The sequence below is a fragment of the Mesocricetus auratus genome, unplaced genomic scaffold, assembly GCF_017639785.1.
Source record: "Mesocricetus auratus isolate SY011 unplaced genomic scaffold, BCM_Maur_2.0 Super-Scaffold_100004, whole genome shotgun sequence".
In the NCBI taxonomy this organism is placed as follows: domain Eukaryota; kingdom Metazoa; phylum Chordata; class Mammalia; order Rodentia; family Cricetidae; genus Mesocricetus; species Mesocricetus auratus.
This window is the reverse complement of record NW_024429189.1, coordinates 1,747,323-1,766,488: the sequence shown is the minus strand read 5'-3', so window position 1 is coordinate 1,766,488 and position 19,166 is coordinate 1,747,323. Positions and strand designations below refer to the sequence as shown.

At 51.8% G+C, this 19,166-nt stretch overlaps 1 protein-coding gene across 3 annotated transcripts; it reads left to right on the top strand.

Annotated features, from left to right (window-relative positions):
• The first annotated feature begins 74 nt into the window (after positions 1-74).
• Tbc1d13 (TBC1 domain family member 13) lies at positions 75-17,876 on the top strand. 3 transcript variants are annotated; one of them, XM_040745073.1, is made up of 12 exons: positions 75-229; positions 1,057-1,130; positions 2,836-2,876; positions 3,403-3,464; positions 3,566-3,665; positions 5,106-5,188; positions 6,988-7,147; positions 11,224-11,434; positions 11,896-12,059; positions 14,359-14,519; positions 14,708-14,765; positions 15,536-17,876. In XM_040745073.1, the coding sequence occupies exons 1-12, from the start codon at positions 207-209 to the stop codon at positions 15,599-15,601; spliced, it is 1,203 nt and encodes a 400-aa protein (XP_040601007.1). In that variant the 5' UTR covers positions 75-206; the 3' UTR covers positions 15,602-17,876. The 3 variants fall into 3 exon arrangements, with proteins under 3 accessions (XP_040601007.1, XP_040601006.1, XP_040601008.1); XM_040745072.1 differs by having other exon boundaries at positions 3,358-3,464; XM_040745074.1 differs by lacking the exon at positions 2,836-2,876 and having other exon boundaries at positions 213-229.
• Positions 17,877-19,166: the final 1,290 nt, after the last annotated feature.

The window sequence follows — 19,166 nt, the reverse complement described above, 5'->3', positions numbered from 1 at the left end:
GGGTTTGCCAGGCCTGAAAGAAGCCCCGCGTCATGTGATCCCGGGGCGGAACCAGCGTGGCCAGGCTCCTGCGGAACGTGCACGCTCTCGGTTTTGCTTCCCGCCGGAGGCTTTAAGCAAAGCTCCCCGGGTCCCCGGAGGGGAAGGGGGGGCAGTGGCGGCAGCTGGGGCTGCAGGAGCAGCTCGGGGGTCCGGAAGTCAACACCATGTCGAGTCTGCACAAGAGCCGGTAAGGAGACCCGAAGGCAGGACTGCCCTAGACTGCCCTGGCCGGGCCGCGCCTTCTCCCGACGGAGTTGCTCAGCGCATGTGCGGCCAAGAATAGCCCCCACCCCCGGTGGAGGGTCCCCAGCGCCCACTTTACAACATCATTGCCAGTGTGTCGGGGGAGAAGCAGGGATGCTTCTCTTATGTTGCTGTCACCTTTCTTTCTCACTCTGGACCCCTTTCGCTCATCCAGACCTGTTATCCTCCCCACTTCCTGGCTCCAGGATCCTCTTTTCCCCTCAAATACTCTTGAGAAACACTAGAGAGAACCCGGATTCTCCAGTCTGGTCTCTTAACGCCCCCACCCCTCCCCGCAGGCTACATCTTGCAACGTCGGCTAAATTTTGCTCACTCCAGGACTAATTTTTAGTCTTTTGTCCTTGCCTGGGGGCAGGCCCAAGAGATCTGTGCCCCCTCTCCCCCTTCCCCAACCAAGAGCTATGAGAGTGGTGGGGAGATTGTCAGGTCCGTTGTCTGTAGATCAAATTACTCCTGGTTTCGAAGCTTAGTCGTGTGAATTCAGGTAGTGGTGTGCTATGGGCTGGGCTTGGCCACAGCAAGTGCCCAGGAAATGCCAGCTCACTAACAGTGGAAAGTGCTTAATGTTAAGGTCTCATTTAAAACCGTTTTGACCAGAACATCTCTCGTTGCTCTTCGTTGGTATTGCAGACTTTAGAAGAAGAACCCTGTGTTGCCCACTTCCCTAAGCTAGAGGTTGGAGACTGTTGGGGTAAGGGATCTGTGGGCTGCAAGATTAGTCATTTGGGGTTTCCTTTTCTGCCCTTGAAGGATTGCAGATTTCCAGGATGTCCTGAAGGAGCCCTCCATTGTGTTAGAAAAACTTCGAGAACTCAGCTTTAGTGGTAAGGCATAATTTTACCTGGGGTTTCTCTGGAATCGCATTATGGCTAAAATGGAGGGGCAGCATCAAGAAAATAGCCTGATTGCATAGAGTTGCCTGGATGCTGTAAGAGTGGTAACCACCCTTTGACCTCAGAGAGGAGGCGCCTGGCTCCCCAGATTCCCTGCAGTAGCCTGAAGACTGAAATGGGGGTGACTTTTTAAGCCCAGATGAGGTGTTTGTCGTTTCTCAGAAGTTGCAGGGTGGTTCCTGGTTCCTCTGCCTGACTTTGGGTCAGAGTTGAGAGTGACCTTTGGTTAATGGTAAAACACAAGTCTTAGAACACCAACTTTAAGGAGTTGAACATCAGCCGTGTTTGACTTTGCCCTTCCCCACGTGGTTAATGATCCAGCAGAGAGATAGCTGGGTTTTACCCTGCCTGTAAAAACACCCCAAGGTGTTCTTATAGCTCCTTGTGTCACTGTTCTGCCTGCTAATGTTGCCAGGAAGGAGTTTAAGTCGCCTGGGTTGTGCAGATTTCTGAGTTGTGGGCACGGGCTCAGCGTCACGGTGCCAGGGAAACTATCATCAAAGCTGTTCTTGCGAGGTTCTGGGCAGCATTGCAGAAGTTGACCTTCCCATTCTGGAGTGGAGTGGAGGAGGCCCCAGAGGGCGGCTGTCTGTGGTGATCGTGCAGAGCTTGGGCTGCTCGCTACAACTGTGTCCTAATCCTTAGACGCTCTGTCTACAGATGCGTTTCTTCATCTGTAAGTGAGGATGAGGGAGCTAATCTTCCTTACTTATGGGAACTAAAATTGGAATTCAGTGAAATCATGGCTGTCTGGCACAGAGCTCTTAACCTGACGGTTTGGTTTGAATTTCACAAATGTGGAATGCCATTTGTGACCTGTGTCTTGTGCTAGGCATAGGACACCAACAAACAAATATGCTGCGTGCCTGAGACCTCTCCATTTGTATGCGTTACACACATAAAGTTCATACTCAGGTCTTTATATAACATCAGTTGTGATGGGCATTATAATAGAGAGCCAGTGTATATAACCAGAGATACTGATGCCCAGCATGGTGGCTCACACTTTTAATCCCAGAACAGGAGGCAGAGGCAGCTGGATCTGTGTGAGTTCAAGACCAGCCTGGTCTACATGGTGCGTTCCGGCTCAGCCAGAGCTATATGATGAGAGCCTGTCTTGTAAAGGAAATACAAATTAAAAGAGACTGAGTCTGGGCATGTCATTCAGTTCATAGAGTGTTTGGCTAGCATGTACAGAGCCTCACTTTTGAGTCTCAGCACCCCATAAACTAGTCAAGGTGGCCAAATACACCTGTAATCTTGCCACTCAGGAGGTGAAGGCAAAAGGAAGCCATGTTCCTTCTTGGCTCCATAGTAGATTTGAGGCCAGCCTGGACTATATAAAACTCTACTCTCTTCCCCCAAAGAGAGCCTGACTTTGAACAGAGTTGGTAGTTGATAAGGGCCTCTCTGAAGAAGAAATAGCAGGGATGAGAAGGTTCAGAGAACATCCAGACAGATGAGGTTCTAGACTGGGGGACAGGGCTGTAGACATAAGCTAGCGTTAGCACCCAGCGCAGACACGTCTTTCGTGGAGAGTGGTCCCCGAAGTGCTTCCCGCCAGCTGACTCCACGGTGTAGGGCTGGGGGTTCTGGAACTCTGGCTTGGGGTGACCTTTGCCTGCTGTGTCCACAGGCATCCCCTGTGAGGGCGGACTGCGCTGCCTCTGCTGGAAGGTGGGTGTGCCTGGGGTGGGGCTTCTTGGTTTGGGGTCTCCTGGGTCTTGCATGGACCTCCTCCTGGCCTCTCCTCTCTGCTCCTTTCACTGCTTGTCTGAGGAAGTCTCTCTGGAAGTTGTGGGGGTTTGTGTTCTCTTGGCATCCTCTCCAGGATGCCTTTGGGGATGGCACACATTATAATGCCAGGAAAGATCCCCACTTCCTGGAAGTGATGCCGACTGGGACAAAGCCGAGGCTAGTTCCCCCTGAAGCCACCCGCTGAGCTGTGGCAACCCTGTTCCTGGTTACCAGCCCTTCAACGCCATGGCCTCTTCTCTTTCAGAAGAGTCTGTGAGGAAAGCAGAGGGAGGGATTGAGCTGGGGCTAGGAGCAGGGGGGCCACCCTTCAGTGCTGAGCTCCGGGGTCACAGCCACCTCGCCTGTTCCGGGTTTCACGAAGCCTTTCTTTTGAGGCCTGTGTGCCTCCACTGCTGTCCAGGATGGGGGCAGGGATGTCGCCAGAGCTGTGCTGTTCTCTGTGCAGATCCTCCTGAACTACCTCCCTTTGGAGAGAGCCTCGTGGACTTCCATCCTGGCCAAGCAGAGGTGAGACCTGTGAATTAGAGGACTCTCACCTCACGCACGCCTGTCTTGTTTCCTGTGTGTGCTTCTCTGGACTCATCCTTCTCTGCCCTACTTTTCTGCAGGGGGCTCTATTCTCAGTTCCTGAGAGAAATGATCATCCAGCCTGGCATTGCCAAGGCCAACATGGGTGTATCCAGGGAGGATGTGACCTTTGAGGACCATGTAAGTAAGGTTGACATCAGGGGCCAAGAGTGTACATGGGGAGGGGGAGGCTTGGTCCAGGCAAGGGCCCCTTGATAGAGGACAGGCGGCCTGGCCTGCGTTCCTGTCAGTTCCTCCCTTCAGTTTTCCTGCCCCTTGGAAACAGTGGTGTCTCCCTGCTTATTCTAGGCGCAAGAAGCCTTACCTCAGTTAGCAACAATGGATAACCATTGTCCTGAGGGTGCTGTGGGAGTCACCCTGCTCCAGGAGCTCTTTGGGCATGGTCTCTGGAACCGTTACCACCAGTACTTTTTTTTTTGTATTTTAATAAAAAGATTAAGATGCCGGTTCCTTTAGTGTACTGAGGAAAATGGGTCCAGTAACATACCCAGCTAAACTACTGCTGAACAACAGTCAGTGCCTGTTCCTGCCTTCCCCCATGTGTTTTGGGGACTGAACTCGGGTCTTATGCTTGCGTGGCAAGCGCTTTACCTACTAAAACCATTTTGCAGGCCCCGAATGGATTTTTTGGTTTGTTTGTTTGTTTGTTTGTTTTTGAGGCAGGATCTTGCTGTGTTGTCCAGGCTCCTCTCAAACTTGCAGTTTTCCTTCTTCAGCCCTCTCAAGAATGGAATTTATTGGCCGGGCGTTGGTGGCGCACGCCTTTAATCCTAGCACTTGGGAGGCAGAGGCAGGCGGATCTCTGTGAGTTCTAGGCCAGCCTGGTCTACAGAGAGAGTTCCAGGACAGCCTCCAAAACAATACAGAGAAACCCTGCCTCGAAAAACCAAAAAAAAAAAAAAAAAAGAATGGGATTTATCCCTGGCGAAATGTTCATTTGTTTGCCTTTTTATGTGCTGGAGGTTGGGCAGAGAATCTCAAACGTTGTAGACAGTCACTCTGCCACTGAACTACATGCCTCTCCTCACCCAGGGTCCTTGAGGAAGGCACTGGGATTGTATGGTTGAGACAGGGCCGGGCAGAAGTAAGGAAGAAGTGCCCGCCTGAGGCCTGGAGAAAGCCCTGTTTTTCTCCAGCTATACCGGGCTTCTTCATACGCTCTTCACACAGCAGGAAGTGTAGCTGGACTGGCCTCAGACCCGTCCTCCCAGATAGGAGTGACTACTCAAAGCACTGGTAGATCGTGAAATGACACTCACGTGTTCGTTTGCCCTCTCGGGTGCACAGTGAGTGAGTGTCACACGCACACTTCTGGCTGGGGCATTGCTGAGAACACTGTCTGCCATACAGGAAGTGCTCAGAGCAGACTACCAGGCTGGCCGCTGCCAGTGCAGTGTGGAAGTGCTTCTACAGACCCAGGAGGCACTGGGAAGCCTGTACTTGCCGGGTGGACTGAGCGTGTCTCTGGCCCGGAGCTAGGTCTTTGGGCTTTTGATGTGAGGCCGCTGAGCTGCAGCCCAGGCTGGTCCATGCACACAGCATCTGCTTCTCTCTTCACAGCCCCTCAACCCAAACCCCGACAGCAGGTGGAACACGTATTTTAAGGACAACGAGGTGCTACTGCAGATTGACAAAGATGTCCGGTAAGAGGCTCGGGGGCTTTGTGCTGCCAGGGGCCCTTGCCAGGGTTTGTACCTGCAGTGGAGGACCAAAGGCACTGGAGCCTATTTGTTTGTCTGGTTTCAGTGACAGCTTCACCAATTGGCTGTTTGACCAAGGGCAGGTGAGTCAGGCTCTCTGAACGTGACTTATCTGGAAGCAGAAGTGAGATGACCCAGGTTAAGGGCATGTGCAGTATGGATGGGTCTTCACGTATCATTTAGATTGTTAGGCTGGCTTCCGCATGCTGCAGAGGCCTTTGAAATAATCAGTTGCCTTTGGAGAAGGGCCCTGGGAGCTGATCCCCTTTCACTTGGAGCAGCCTGACAGAGTCCTCTCTGGTACCCACTCCTTGAGTAGACAGGAAAGTCATACAGAGCACCTCACTGGCATCCCCAAGGGATCCTGGGGCCAATTCTGCCTGCAGCAGCACAGGCCAGCTGCACCCATGTGAGGAGGTCTGGAGGTTTACCTGAGGAGACAAATGTTCATTGTCAACACCCATGGGGTTGCAAAGGTGTCAACACACATGGGGTTGCAAAGGTTGCTGCTGCTGTGAGAAAGAATAGGAGCCTTATTTTAGGGGAGGTGACTTAGCACGAGATGCCAGGCAAGAGGAGGATGGTAGGCACAGGTCTGTGCATCAATTCCTAGCCCAAGGAACTGATGCAGGAGTGCTGTGAGGCTTGGGATCAAGTCTACAAGAAGATCTCCCCCGTCACCCCCCTGAGTGCTGCGTCTCTGCCCAGATCCCTTCCTAGGTGTCCTATGGATGTCTGAATGGGGTGGTGCACCAGGCTCTCGGCACCTTTCTCCTCAGACTGGCATTGGAGCAGCCCTACCGCTGAGATGCTGCACTGGCCAGGGTTAGGTCAAGAACCTCATCCTGTAGTAGTTTGGTTCAGGCCCCTTCTCTCACTGGTGATGACAATAGGTTGTCAGTGTTCCCAGAGGGCCAGTGTGCCGTGTACTGTGCCCAGGAGCTCGGGGATGTGCCCTGTCGTGCACCAGATGCCCCTGCTTCCGTTCCTTGCATACTTCTTATCAGCAGGGGGTGTTCTTTTGCACTTAACCAAACCTTCCCTGTGGTAAATGACCATGTTAATCCTTGTGCGTATCCATGAATCTGCAGATGGATGCATGTAAATACAATATAATTTTTTGCTGGGGACTGAACTCAGGACTTGACTCCTCATAAATATCAGACATACTTACATACATGTATATATAGTGCATGCTGGGCAAGTGTTCTACTACCGATCTATATCCTTAGTTCCTAGACAAGTGCTTTTGTCTTGGAAAGGTGTTCATGGTTTACTAGAATTAGGCTTTATGACCATGAATATAGTTCTAAAATGTACACATGTACCTCTTCCAGAACACATATGAAATGAGCATATATATATATGTATATGTAATTTCTACTGCCTTTGTAAAAACTGTGTTTTGGGGATTAAAATATTATTTTAGTTTCTTGAGATACAGTCTTACACTAGTCATATCTGCTCAGGAGCTCACTTTGTACCGGAAGCTGGCCTTGAACTTGGGCAATCCTCCTGCCTTAGGTCTTCCAAGTGCTTGATTACTGGTGTGAGCCATCATACCCATCTGAAATGTTAGAATTACAAACAAGCAAACAGTTGAAGTGGCTCAGTAGTAGAGCACTTTTCTAGCATGTACCTAGGCTGTCCCCAGCACTGTGAAATAAATACATAAAGTTAGCCATGTCTTAGGATACCTGGGGCTGCCACCCTGAGTGATACCATTCTCTCCATTCCAATAGGAGGCTGTGTCCAGATATCTCCTTCTTCCAAAGAGCCACTGAGTACCCCTGTCTCCTCATCCTGGACCCACAGAATGAGTTTGAGACCCTCCGTAAGCGGGTGGAGCAGACAACCCTGAAATCTCAGACAGTGGCCCGGAACCGGAGCGGGGTCACAAATGTAAGAGCCAGTTGAGGACCTGGGATCTTTTTAAAGATTTATTTATTTTGTTTGAATGTTTGCCTGCATGTGTGTATGTGCTCCATGTGCATGTTTGGTGCCTGTGGAGGTCCAAAAAAGGCATTCCATCCCCTGGAACTGGAGTCAGGTAGTTCTGAGTGCTGGGAATCGAACTCTGGTCCTCTGCAAGAACAAATGCTCTTAACTTCTGAGCCTTTGCTCCAGCCCCCTGGGGTCTTTTCTTTTCTAAAGATTTATTGATGTATATGAGTGCTCTATTTGCATGTGTGCCTGCAAGACAGAAGGGGGCCCCAGATCTCATTACAGATGGCTGTGAGTCACCATGTGGTTGCTGGGAATTGAACTCAGGTCCTCTGGAAGAGCAGTCAGTGCTCTTAACCTCTGAGCCATCTCTGTAGCCTCTGGGGTCTTTTCTTAACAGCTGGCCCCTAAATGTTTCGTTTGATCCACTGTGCACTTCCTGTGTTCTGACAGTTAGTGTCCGAGGGCCTTTTTGTTGTTGCAGCAGGATACAGTAGCTGCAAGGCGAGGGGGGTACTGTCCATGCCCAGGCTTGGCAGAGGTGAAATGGAGATGACTGAGAGAGGAGGGTGTCTTGAGGACAGTGCTCCATAGCGCTCCATCCAGATCTGGATGTCAGCTTCAGCTGGCCTGTGTGGCAGGATGGCAAAGATGGAGGAGAAACAGCCTTTCAAGTGTTGCTGGGGTCTGTGCCGGTGTTCACCACATGGGGCCAGGCTGGCGGTTCTGCTGCAGACGACAAGAGCCCTTCAGACTGAGACTCCCCCAGTACCCTCTGTGTCCCCTCCACCCACAGGCCAGCTAGCTTATGTCCCTGCTCCCTACTCGCTGCGTGGACCATGAAGCCACTGGCCACTGCCATGTGTGCTGCCCACATGTCACCATGCCCTCCCTGAACTCCGTGGGGAGGCCACCCAGCTGTCTCAGTCCTGGGGCCTGGTGGTCAGCTTTGGATTTGTGTTGAATGTTGATACTTAATAACCGTGTAAATGTAATTTATCTTTTTTTTTTAAGAAAAAAAAACGTTATTGCTGGCTGGTGGTGGTGTACACCTTTAATTCCAGCACTCGGGAGGCAGAGGCAAGCAGAGCTCTGTGAGTTTGAGGCCAGCCTGGTCTATAGAGTGAGTTCCAGGACAGGCTCCAAAGCAATACAGAGAAACCCTGTCTTGAAAAAGAAAACAGCTTTATTATTGTACAAGGGTCGAAATGGATGAGAAAGTATAGCTGTAGCAGGCAAGTCACCGCCCTGATTGGCATCATATGCCTATTCCAATGGCCGTGAACATGCCACCACTCTGCAGTATGGCTTTCCCAATGCTGCCCTTCAGCTCCCAACCCCACATTCCAGTCCTGAGACAGGAGAAGATACCAAACAGCAGCCCAGCCCATGGTGCAACAAAGCCATCTTCACCTGGTTGAAGCAGCCGGGCTGGGCTGCCTTAGGGACCCATGGCCTCTGGCATCTTGTTCACCACTGCAGAGTTGCTTGGTTCTACGCCTCACGCTGCAAGCTTAGTTTATCATTTGTATCATGGGGAAGAATGGAGGCCACTATCGCTGGAAGCCATGAGACAGGAGAGGGAAGGTGCTGGAGGGTACTAGGAGAGCAGTTGGTAGGGAGGTTAGACAGGGCCTTTGTACAGATGGCTGGTGGGCTCTTGGAGTATTCTGGGCAGGTAGCAACTTTTGGGTCAGGTGTCCTAGGGCATGGAAGGGACATCAAAACAGATGGCTGCATTTGTCTAGGCGAGAGTTTTCTGTTTGGTTCCAGCAGGGACAGATCTGGGGCACACAGAACGGGGTAAGCCCTGAGGGTTGTTGAGCTCCAGGGTCTAGCAGACCCTTGCCACTTGCGGCAGCTGCTGTGCCCAAAAAGGTGTATGGCCTTATTTCTCCATTTAGACCCAGGCTTTGGGACCCATAGTGATGATTTGTCCCACATGTCACTGGCTTTCATCAGTGGCAAAACTCTGTTCTGTAGCCTCCCATCAGGGAATGGAGGCTTGCACAATTTCTTTTCCCTGAGTTGCTAACTGATGGGGCAGCCACCATGGCTGCATTCACTCCTGGTCCCATGTCCCTGTTACGGGGTTAGGGTCCACCAGAGTTGTTGTGCATAGGCCAGCTTGGTAAGGGAAGTGTGGCTCAGTTTTTGTACATCCCTCTTGGTGTGGAGGCTGATTGCCCGGATTAAGGCCCTGCCTGTCAGTCCTTTCACTGTTGTATTGCCTATGAGGGTCAAACACTGCCCACTCTACCTGTGGATCTGATTTGGACAGCCCAGGAATCACCTGAAGCTTCATCCCTGGGATTCTGTGCCTGTAGTGGGGTGGCTTGAGTTAAGTCAGCCTTCCATGCGGCTCTGGGCAAGGGATACTGAGCTGTTGCTTCTGGGCTTTTTCCTCCTCTGTAATCTGGGCATGATCTCTCCTGCCCCGCCTGGCTGTGGAACAGCTAGGAGGAAATGAGGTCATGGAAAGCAGGTTCTTGGAAAGCTAGAAGCACTGGGCCTTCTTGGGAGAAAGCCTGCTCCAGCAGCTCGGCCCACAGGCTCTGGGCTGGCCAGTCCAGGTTCAAGTCTGTGTGAGCCTCAGTTTCCTCGTCTTCAAAGGTGGTGCTGTGGTTCAACGCCTGTAACCTGAGGCAGGGGGATCAGCTCAGGGCCATCCTCAGCTGTATGATGCCTTTGAAGTCGTCTGACCCGTGTGAAAATGGTTCTGAGAGACGATTGTAGGAGTAGGTGGAGGAGTGTGGTCTGCTCCTGGGGTGATGTGCTTCTGTCATATACACATGTGACAGGTGTATAGAGATAGCGTGGACTCCTAAAACAGCCTTGTACAGTAGTCTCTCCTGCAGATCCCGCAGCTCTGCAGCCACTGCTGGAGCAGGCTGAGGGCAGAGACCAGGCACCCAAGTCCCCTACATTCCCTGAGGCTCTACAGAGCTGATGATATTGTAGACCCTTTTCTTGTTTTGAACGGGTTTTATGAATTCCAGGTTGGCCTAGGCTGCTATATGTAGCTGAGGCTAGCATTGAACTCTTGATTCTGCGATTCTACCTCCAAGTGCTGGGATTCACAGACCTGTACCACTTCATGAAGCCAAATGTTTATTTTCTTTTCCTTTTTTTTCTTTTCCAAGATAAGGTCTCTGTGTGTGGCTCTGGCTGTCCTGGTCTATAGACCAGGCTGACTTTGAGAGCTTGTTTGGAGGTTCTAGCAGGGGAGCACAGCTACTCGTATACCCTTGACCGAAGACTGTTCCTCCTCTATTCGGGGAAGGTCGTCCTCTTCGACCGAGCGTGCAGCTTCGGGAGGGACACACATGGAGCGGTGAGGGAGGAAAGGACACCCGCCTAGCCAGCCAGATCAGCCGAATCAACCCTGGCGATCAATGGGGTGACAGATGTTGCAGCCAGATCGCCCTCACATCCCAGGCTGACTTTGAACTCAGGGACATTCGCCTATCACCTACCTCTGCTTCCTTAGTGCTGGGATTAAAGATGTGTGCCACCACCACCCAGCTAAGTCTTTATTTTCAATAGAAGTATACATACTTAAAAATGCACACATTTTATGTATATAGTTATATTTGTTTTTCTTACAGGTACACCTGTGTAACTACCAGTCAAGATTAAGATTTCTCATTGTGCAGGGTGTCCCTTCTTCCCCTCCCCGCATCAGTTCCTCACCACAGAATTTAACTCTGTTCTGTTGTTGTGTTTGGTTGGTTTTGGTTTTTTGGTTTTAAAGACAGGGTCTCACTATGTAGCCTTGGCAGACCTTGAACTCACAGAGATCTGCCTGCCTCTGCCTCTCAGGTGTGAGGACTAAAGGTGTGCACCGTCATGCCTGTTGACCTCTGTTTTTAGCCTGGTTGTCACTTCCAGTGTCTTCATAGAGCATCGAGCTGCCTCTTCCTTGCGTCTGACATGGTCCTCCATGCTCTGTCCTACCCATGAGCTAGATGCTGAGTCAGATTGAGCTTAGTGGGGACATTTGATCTGCTAACAGGCTCTCCTCTTCTCCCCAGATGAGCTCCCCGCACAAGAACAATGCACCACCGGCCCTGAACGAGTACGAGGTTCTGCCCAATGGCTGTGAAGCCCACTGGGAGGTGGTGGAGCGGATCCTGTTCATCTATGCCAAGCTCAACCCTGGCATCGCTTATGTGCAGGGCATGAACGAGATCGTGGGCCCCCTCTACTACACTTTTGCCACTGACCCCAATAGCGAGTGGAAAGGTAGACAGGCTCTTAGCCACCTGGATCTCCCATTGCTGACTCCCTAGAGCACGAGAATGGGGCTACCTAGACTGATGGGCCACGTGGGGCTCCAGAGTCTTATCTGCTTCCAGACATCTGTGCCCATGTCAGAGCAGGTGCTGGCCTGGATTGTGTCTAAGACTCTTTCCAGCTCTGCCTTCTAGGATACTGCTGTTCACTGACACCTGTAACTTTCTGTAGAATAAATGGCCACTAGGAGAGTGTATGATGATAAACTGCCAAGTGGGTTGTGTGCCTGGAAGGTGAGGTAGGAGTGAGAAGTCCTTAGGGGTGGACGGGGCCAGGGCGAAGGACCCATTCCAGCCTCCACGGGCTGGTGACATGTAGAAGTGGGGCATATGTCCTGTGGGTGAGAGGTGAGGTGGGACTCAAGAACCCCTCATTTCCTGTGCCTACCCACCCCTCACTGTCTGTCCCAGAGCACGCTGAAGCAGATACCTTTTTCTGCTTCACCAACCTCATGGCTGAGATCCGGGACAACTTCATCAAGAGCCTAGATGACTCCCAGTGCGGCATCACCTACAAGATGGAAAAGGTGTACTCCACCTTGAAGGATAAGGATGTAGAGCTCTACCTGAAACTGGTGAGGACCAGACACACAAGCAAAACTCACAGCACATGGGCTGTGCACACGCCGGGCACACACCTGGTTCTGCCTTGAGTCTGGGGACCGAAAGGGATTGCAGCTGAGCAACGTTGGGCATTTTCTCAGGGTGCTGGCCAGGGCATGCTGACCCATGCTGAGGCAGGCCTGGGAGGCCTGGCAACTGAGCATGGAAGCCAAATAGGCTGGGAGGGGGTGGTGCTTACAGACTGCATGTGGTGGAGCAAGCCTTCAGTCCTAGCACTTGGGAAGCAAAGGCAGAAGATCTCTCTGAGTTCGAGGCCAGCTGGGTCTATAGAGCAAGTTTCAGGACACTCAGGGATAATACATAGAGAGACTTTGTTTCAAACAAACAAACAAAAAATGCTGGGGTGGGGGGTGGCAGTGGCACACACCTTTATTCCCAGCATTTAGGAGGCAGAGCCAGGTGAATTGCTGAGTTTGAAGCTAGCCTATCTAGTGAGTTTGAGACCAGCTGGAGCTATATGGTGAGACCCTGTCTCAAAAACAAGTGTTTAAAAAGTTTTGTGCAAAAAGCATGGATGCATATTTTTTTATTTTATTTATTTATTTTTTATTTATTTATTTATTTTGATTTTGTTTTCTTCACAATGAACTGGGTGTTCTAGTCGCTCCTAGTCTGTTGGTGAGTCAGAATGGGGACAACCGCTCTTCCCGCTCACCCAGGCTCTCCACATTCTGTGACCTCTCGAGCTTCCACACCTCATCCATTGCTTTCCTTAACAGTCGGCCTGGTTTCTAGCACGAGCGGAGGGAGGGAGGGAGAACTGCAGGTCTTGAGGGGACCTGGGGGGACCCCACCAGATTGGATCTGCATTAAAGTCTTAGTAGTCCCCAGCAACTGCATGTCACACACAGCCCGTTCACCCACGGCAGAGCCCTCCCTTATTTGTTTTTTTTTGAGACAGGGTTTCTCTGTAACACTGGCTGTCCTGGCTGTGTATTCCAGGCTGGCCTTGAACCCAAGAAATCAGCCAGCCTCTGTGTCACCAGTGTGGGGTTTAAAGGCGTGTGCCACCTGCCTGGCTTGAAGCATACATTTTTTTTTAAAGATTTATTTATTTATTACATATACAGTGTTCTATCTACGTATCAGAAGAGGGCACCAGATTGAATTGTAGATGGTTGTGAGCCACCATGTGGTTGCTGGGAATTGAACTCAGGACCTCTGGAAGAGCAGTCAGTGCTCTTAACCTCTGAGCCATCTCTCCAGCCCGAAGCATACATTTTTAAATAATGTGGATTGCTAATTTTACTGTGTGGTGTGGCAGGCTTTTGGGCCACCAGCCAGCTCCCAAATCATGACATAGAGACTTGCTAGTTATGAATGCTCAGCCCTACCTTATGCTTGTTCTTCTAGCTCTTATAATTTATTTTACCGTTTCTCTTCATATATGTTTTGACTCCGTGCCTTTTATTTTATTTTTCTTTTTTTGGGATGAGGGTGTTTCGAGACAGGGTTTCCTGTGTAGCTTTGGAGGCTGTCCTGGAATTAGCTCTTGTAGACCAGGCTGATCTCGAACTCACAGAAATTCATCTGCTTCTGCCTCCCGAGTGCTGGGATTAAAGGTGTGCGCCACCAACGCCCGGCTGGTGTTTTTTTATTTTCTTTCCTTCTGTATGTCCTACTCCATGTCTGGCTCACTGGCCCCAGGCCTCTCTATCTCTCTCTTCTCATTACTTTCTTCTTGAGCCTAGATTCCTCCTCCTATTTATTCTCTCTACCCGCCAGCCCCGCCTGTCCTACTGAGCTATTGGCCCGTCAGCTTTTTATTAGACCAATCAGGTGCCTTAGGCAGGCCGTCTCTACATCATTAAACAAACATAACACATCTTTGCCCAGTTAAAGTAATATTCCACAACAGTGGCGCATTGCATGCTCTTTCTGTTAATACCCTCTGTGGCTCACCGAAGTGCGCCTTCTTGGGGAGCCCTGCCCTATGTGGTTGTTTCCTGGGTTATGTAAGCTGAGTACAGGTACTGTGCCTGGTGCTGGTGCTTGCGCATGTCTGCAAACAGAGAGGAGGAATTGTGTGTGGTGAGCCATCATTTCCAAATCTGAAGGGCTAATGTAAAATTCTGGGTTTCTGGTGTCTTGTGGAAATCCAAAGGTATGGCAGCCTTGGCTGGATTAACAGCAGCTGTCCCCTTAGTGAACTGAGGCTCTGTACGGCCCCTTTGAGGGCCCTGAGCAGGGCTTGCTCCTAGGCGGCATTTTCTTCATGCAGCTGACACCCGGTCCCTGCTGTCTCCCCAGCAAGAGCAGAATATCAAGCCGCAGTTCTTTGCCTTCCGCTGGCTGACACTGCTGCTGTCGCAGGAGTTCTTGCTGCCCGATGTCATCCGGATCTGGGACTCCCTCTTTGCCGATGACAACCGCTTTGACTTTCTCCTTCTGGTCTGCTGTGCCATGCTCATGTGAGTGGGGCGTGGTTTGCCCTGTCCATAAGGAAAGCTGGGGTATGGGGGTGCCAGTCCTGGATGGTGGCCAGAGCAAGCCCAGAAACTCTGACCTCCGGGGGGACTTGCTGAGGGTGGAGGAGTAAGCAGCAGGCCTGCTCCCGGGCCTTCCGGGGCCAGCACTGTGGCTGCTTCTTTCCCTGCAGACTGATCCGGGAGCAGTTGCTGGAGGGGGATTTCACCATCAACATGCGGCTTCTGCAGGTAATGGGCACAGGAGGGGACATCAGTCCCAGCCACAGGGCAGACACTTTCCACACTCTACCCTGTACCAGCCACTGTGGCAGGCTTGCACCAGAAACATCGCATATTGTGGGTTCTGGTTTGGATCTGAATTGAGTCCTGGTCTTCATAGACCTTGAGTGGTGTATGTCCTTGGCCCTCAGTATTCTGGGTGGCAAGATCGAGGCAATGGGTGTTGCTGATTTTGCTCAGGCAGGGAGGTGTGTGTCAGATGGGTCTGACAGGAAGCCTGAGGTTCATGTATGTTCTGCTCTCCTAGTCATGTGACTTGAGCCAAGTGACATACTCTAGGCCTCAGTGTCTTCACCAACACCTCCCTGGCTTAGGGTAGGTTTTCAGTAACCTCACTAGCTAGGTCTGTAAGATGGATGTAATCATGTAATCACAGCACCTCCTCTTGGGACTCCTCTGGGGACTGGAAGACTAAGGGCTACACTGCCCCAGCTAGCTCAAGGCTTGGCATGGGTGTGGCTCCACTTCCAGGTCAAGAGATGGGAGGGCTGAGGCCTTGGGCACCTTGGTTCTAAGACAGACTCTGAGACCCTTTGGACCTCGGGAGTTGCGACCTCGGTGACAGGCATTGTTTGGGGCAGAATACTTGGGGTGTCTGGTACACCGTGGTCCCTGTCCCTGGTGCCACACCGTGGCGACAGGTCTGTGTGGGAGGGTGTGACGAGTGGAGCCAAGCGGGGCCTACTCCAGGAGCGCATTGTGGTTTTCCTGGTGTTCAGGATTACCCCATCACAGACGTCTGCCAGATCCTACAGAAAGCCAAGGAGCTCCAAGACTCGAAGTAACCTGGTGGCAAGAGGTCCAGGTTTGGAAGAGCACCCACCTGGGCTCTACACCCCCGTTTGTGGGACATGAAGGAGCCGATGGGGAAGCCGGCTGACAGCAAGCTGTGGTTTTGGCCAGCTCCAGGTCTTCCCAGCCTGGTTCCCGCGGTCCAGGCTACTCCTCCTGGAGCACGCTGTGCCGTGCTCCTTCCCAGTGCTTGGCGCTGCCACTCTCCCTGCACCTCAGCCCTGAGACCTCCACCCAGACTGCTGAGCAGGGCTGCAGCTCCCGAACTGGTTTCCTAGGGCTGGGCCCACTCGGGGCACCAGAGGCTGGCAAGGGTCCTGCCGTGCCTGCCCAGAAGCCCTCATCCTTTGTATTTCATCTTCCTGTGGGTCCTGGTCAGGGAGGTAATTGGCTAATGGGCCAGAAACCCTCCCCGAGTGTTGGTGCTCAAGCTACTTGGGGAAGTGTCCCCAGAAGAGCTGAGTGACTGCCCGATGTAGGTCCACCTTTTGTCTCTCCTGCCCGGTGTATTTGCTTGTGACTGTCCCCCACGTGTCTCTGCCTTTGTGTTATGTACATGTGTGTTCACACGTGCCCTGGAAGTGGAGTGAGGGTGTGTTGGAATCCCTCTACGGCCCTGCTCCCCTTCTCTGTGTCTCTCCCTCTGCCTGTCTCCCTCTTCCTTCGCCAGAGGCGTGTGTGGCTCCTGCTCTTTCCGCTTCTCTCCATTTCTCCTTACCCTTCTCTTGGGATGCCTTACCCCAAGCTTCTTCCCCTCTCCTCCTCTCTGCTTCCTGAAGCCAGCAGTCAGAATGAGAAGTGTGGCCTAGTAAGACCCCTGAAGGCCACCCTTGGCTTGAGCATCCTGTTCCCATCCCTAGCCCGAGGTGGCAGAGTCCCCTAATCAGAGAGGGAACCCACAGTGGCTCATCAGAGGCCCTGGCCCTGCTCTGCTTGTGGAAACTGAGTGCTGCTGACAGCGGGGCCTGCGAAGCTTTGGGCCTCTTGCCCATTTTCTGCTCAAGTATGGAGAAAGGAGGGAGTAGGAGAGTCTGTTGGGCTCCCTGAAGACTGAGCATCTCAGAGATCAAGCACAGCCTGGATGTGCTGTGCCTGGGAGTTGGACTCTAAGCATTTCAGTAGAACTGTCATCCTCTTGGCTTCCACACTCCTACCCAGGGTGTGCAAGTCTCCTCAAGGGCAAGGGGATCAAAGGATGCCTCTGTGTGTCCAGGATTGGATGGCCTGGAACCTCTCAGTGCCAGGAGACCTACATCTGGCCTCTACTCCCATGGGGGCTGCAGAGAAGCTTCGGCTATCTCCTGGCCCGTGGTCAGCGTGCCCCGAACTGCTCCTTGTTCAGCAAGTAGGCTTTTTTTGACACTGTCATGCCCCTCCTTTTATGTGGAGGCCAGGTATTTTGGGTCCTGAAGGCAGGTTGATGGCAAGGGTCCTCACCCTCTCAGATTGGCCAGGCAAGAGTTGGGCTCCCTGCCTTCCCAGGCCACTACTTTAGTGAGCTCCTTGGGTACTGCTGGGTCTCTCTGCTCGCCTTTTTGCTACCTTCTCCCCCAAGACAGAATATTTGGGTGATTTTTTTTTAACTATTTATTTAGACACGGGCTATTTATTGCAGATTGCCAAGTGACTTGGGGCTGTGAGTGTGTGACATCCTCTGCCATTCCTGACTGGGAATGCTGCCAGCTCTACACTAGAACCGGCTATAAGGGAGGCCAGAGCCGGTACATCTGCTGTACTCAAAGATGCAGGACACATACACTCCCCCCCATCCTGGCCACACCTCCACCTAGGGCTTGTCAGCTTGTAGTTCAGCCCCAGCATTGACCTCTTCATGGCCTGGAAGCCAACAGACACTGCCTTGGACACCTAATGTAGTCCCTCTCGTCTGTCCTTCCCCTCCCTCCCTCCCTCTCGTCCTCTCTTCCTTCCTGGGACCATGCTGTTGGGATCACTGCATCCAGTTTGTTTCTGTGGGAGACCTGTATCCTGTGCCCACTACTTGGTCCTTGAGATGAAGGCCAAGGACATGGATATTGTCTTGAGTAGGGCGACTCCGTCCCCGTTGGGTGCTGCCTGAGGAAAGGAGTTGCCTTTGATGACTCTTAAGGGAGAACCAGAGTCTTCAGTACCTGCAGCTTCTACCTGGGAGTGTCCCCAGGAGCGCAGCAGGTCGCCTGAGGGTTGGAATGGCAGTGACTTTTGTGTTCTCATCCGTTCTCTGAGTCAGTGCTATCAACAAGTTGTCTTTAATAAACCATGTGCTCTTTACCATGAGTATTGGCTTCAATGGCTGGACTTGAGACTTCGGAGCAAGGACAAAGCCAGTCCCTTATCCTGGTCTAAGAAAGACCAAGAAACGCTTGCCAGGAGAGCCTGACTTCCAGTTCAGTTGCCACAGTCAGCAGGAGACAGGTGGGCATAGGATGGAGGGGCTGGCCAGCACACATCACTTCATTATCCCTTTCTTAGTTGTATTTGTTTGTGTGTGTCCTGTGGGTTTAGAAGTCTTGCTACTGTCTGTTCCCTCCTATCCCGTGGGTCCCAGAAATCAAACTCAGGCCATCAGGCTGGTGGCAGCGCCTTTACTCTCTGAGCCACCTCACCTGCCCTGGCAGCGCATTGTTCTTTAGGTTAGCTAATATTTAGTTTTACAGACAAGAATTTTGCTCTGTAGTCCAAGCTAGCCTCCAACTCTGTTCCTCCACTTTAGCCTCTGACGCTGGGGCCTCTGCCTCCTGAGTGTTGGGATTAAAGGTGCGTACCAGCACACCTGGCTAAAAATCAGGGGTGCTTCTATTGCTAACTGAAAATAATAAAATGCTACTTGCAACACCTAAAAGAGATAAACGTACTGAGGATTTTTGTGCTGGTCGTAGGGCCCAGGCCCTCACACACACCAAGCAAGCGCTGGACCACTGAGCCAGGCCCAGCCGCAAGAATACCCAACATTGTGAAGCCTTGGGAGAAGATGAGGGAGGTGCAGAGAAACAAGAGGGTGCTTACTCTGCATTTGCAGGCTGGGAGAACTCATCTTCATTCCCAGTGTCCAGAGCACTGCAATTTAATAGGTTCTAGGTGTATGTAGTTGAATGAATGAATCTTTTCCAGCTGGTGAGAAAATAATAATTCCTTCTCCAGCTTAAGCAACTCACTGCTAATAAGCCCAGGACAGGGAGTGTGTAAGAAGGTGGCTTAGGTCACCCCTCAGTGATTATGGGATGGTGGGAGGAAGGGTTCCAGCTCACTACAATTTAGTATTATATAAGCTGGAGGTGCAGGAGCTTGGTGCAAACTCAAACCCCACTCAGTAATTGTAGTCCCTATCAAAATTCCAGCGTGTGGGTGTGGGTGTGGTGGCACGTACCTGTGACCTTAGCACTCCACAAAGAATCCTGGCAAATTTGAGACCAGCCGGGTCTGTGCAATGGCTTTCAGTCTTGCTGGAACTACCTAGTGAGGCCCTGCCTTAAACAAAATGGCTATGACATGGAGGTGTAGCTCAGTGGCTGAGAGTTTGCTTTGCTTGCCTGAGGCTATGGGTCCTAACACACACACACA

Bases quoted from the DNA above. Each gene is read 5' to 3' on its own strand.
- Tbc1d13 (XM_040745072.1), top strand. From the start codon at position 207: ATGTCGAGTCTGCACAAGAGCCG. The intron at 3,465-3,565 runs GTGAGACCTGTG...ACTTTTCTGCAG, and splicing joins TCCATCCTGGCCAAGCAGAG to GGGGCTCTATTCTCAGTTCC. The intron at 5,189-6,987 runs GTAAGAGGCTCG...CCATTCCAATAG, and splicing joins CAGATTGACAAAGATGTCCG to GAGGCTGTGTCCAGATATCT.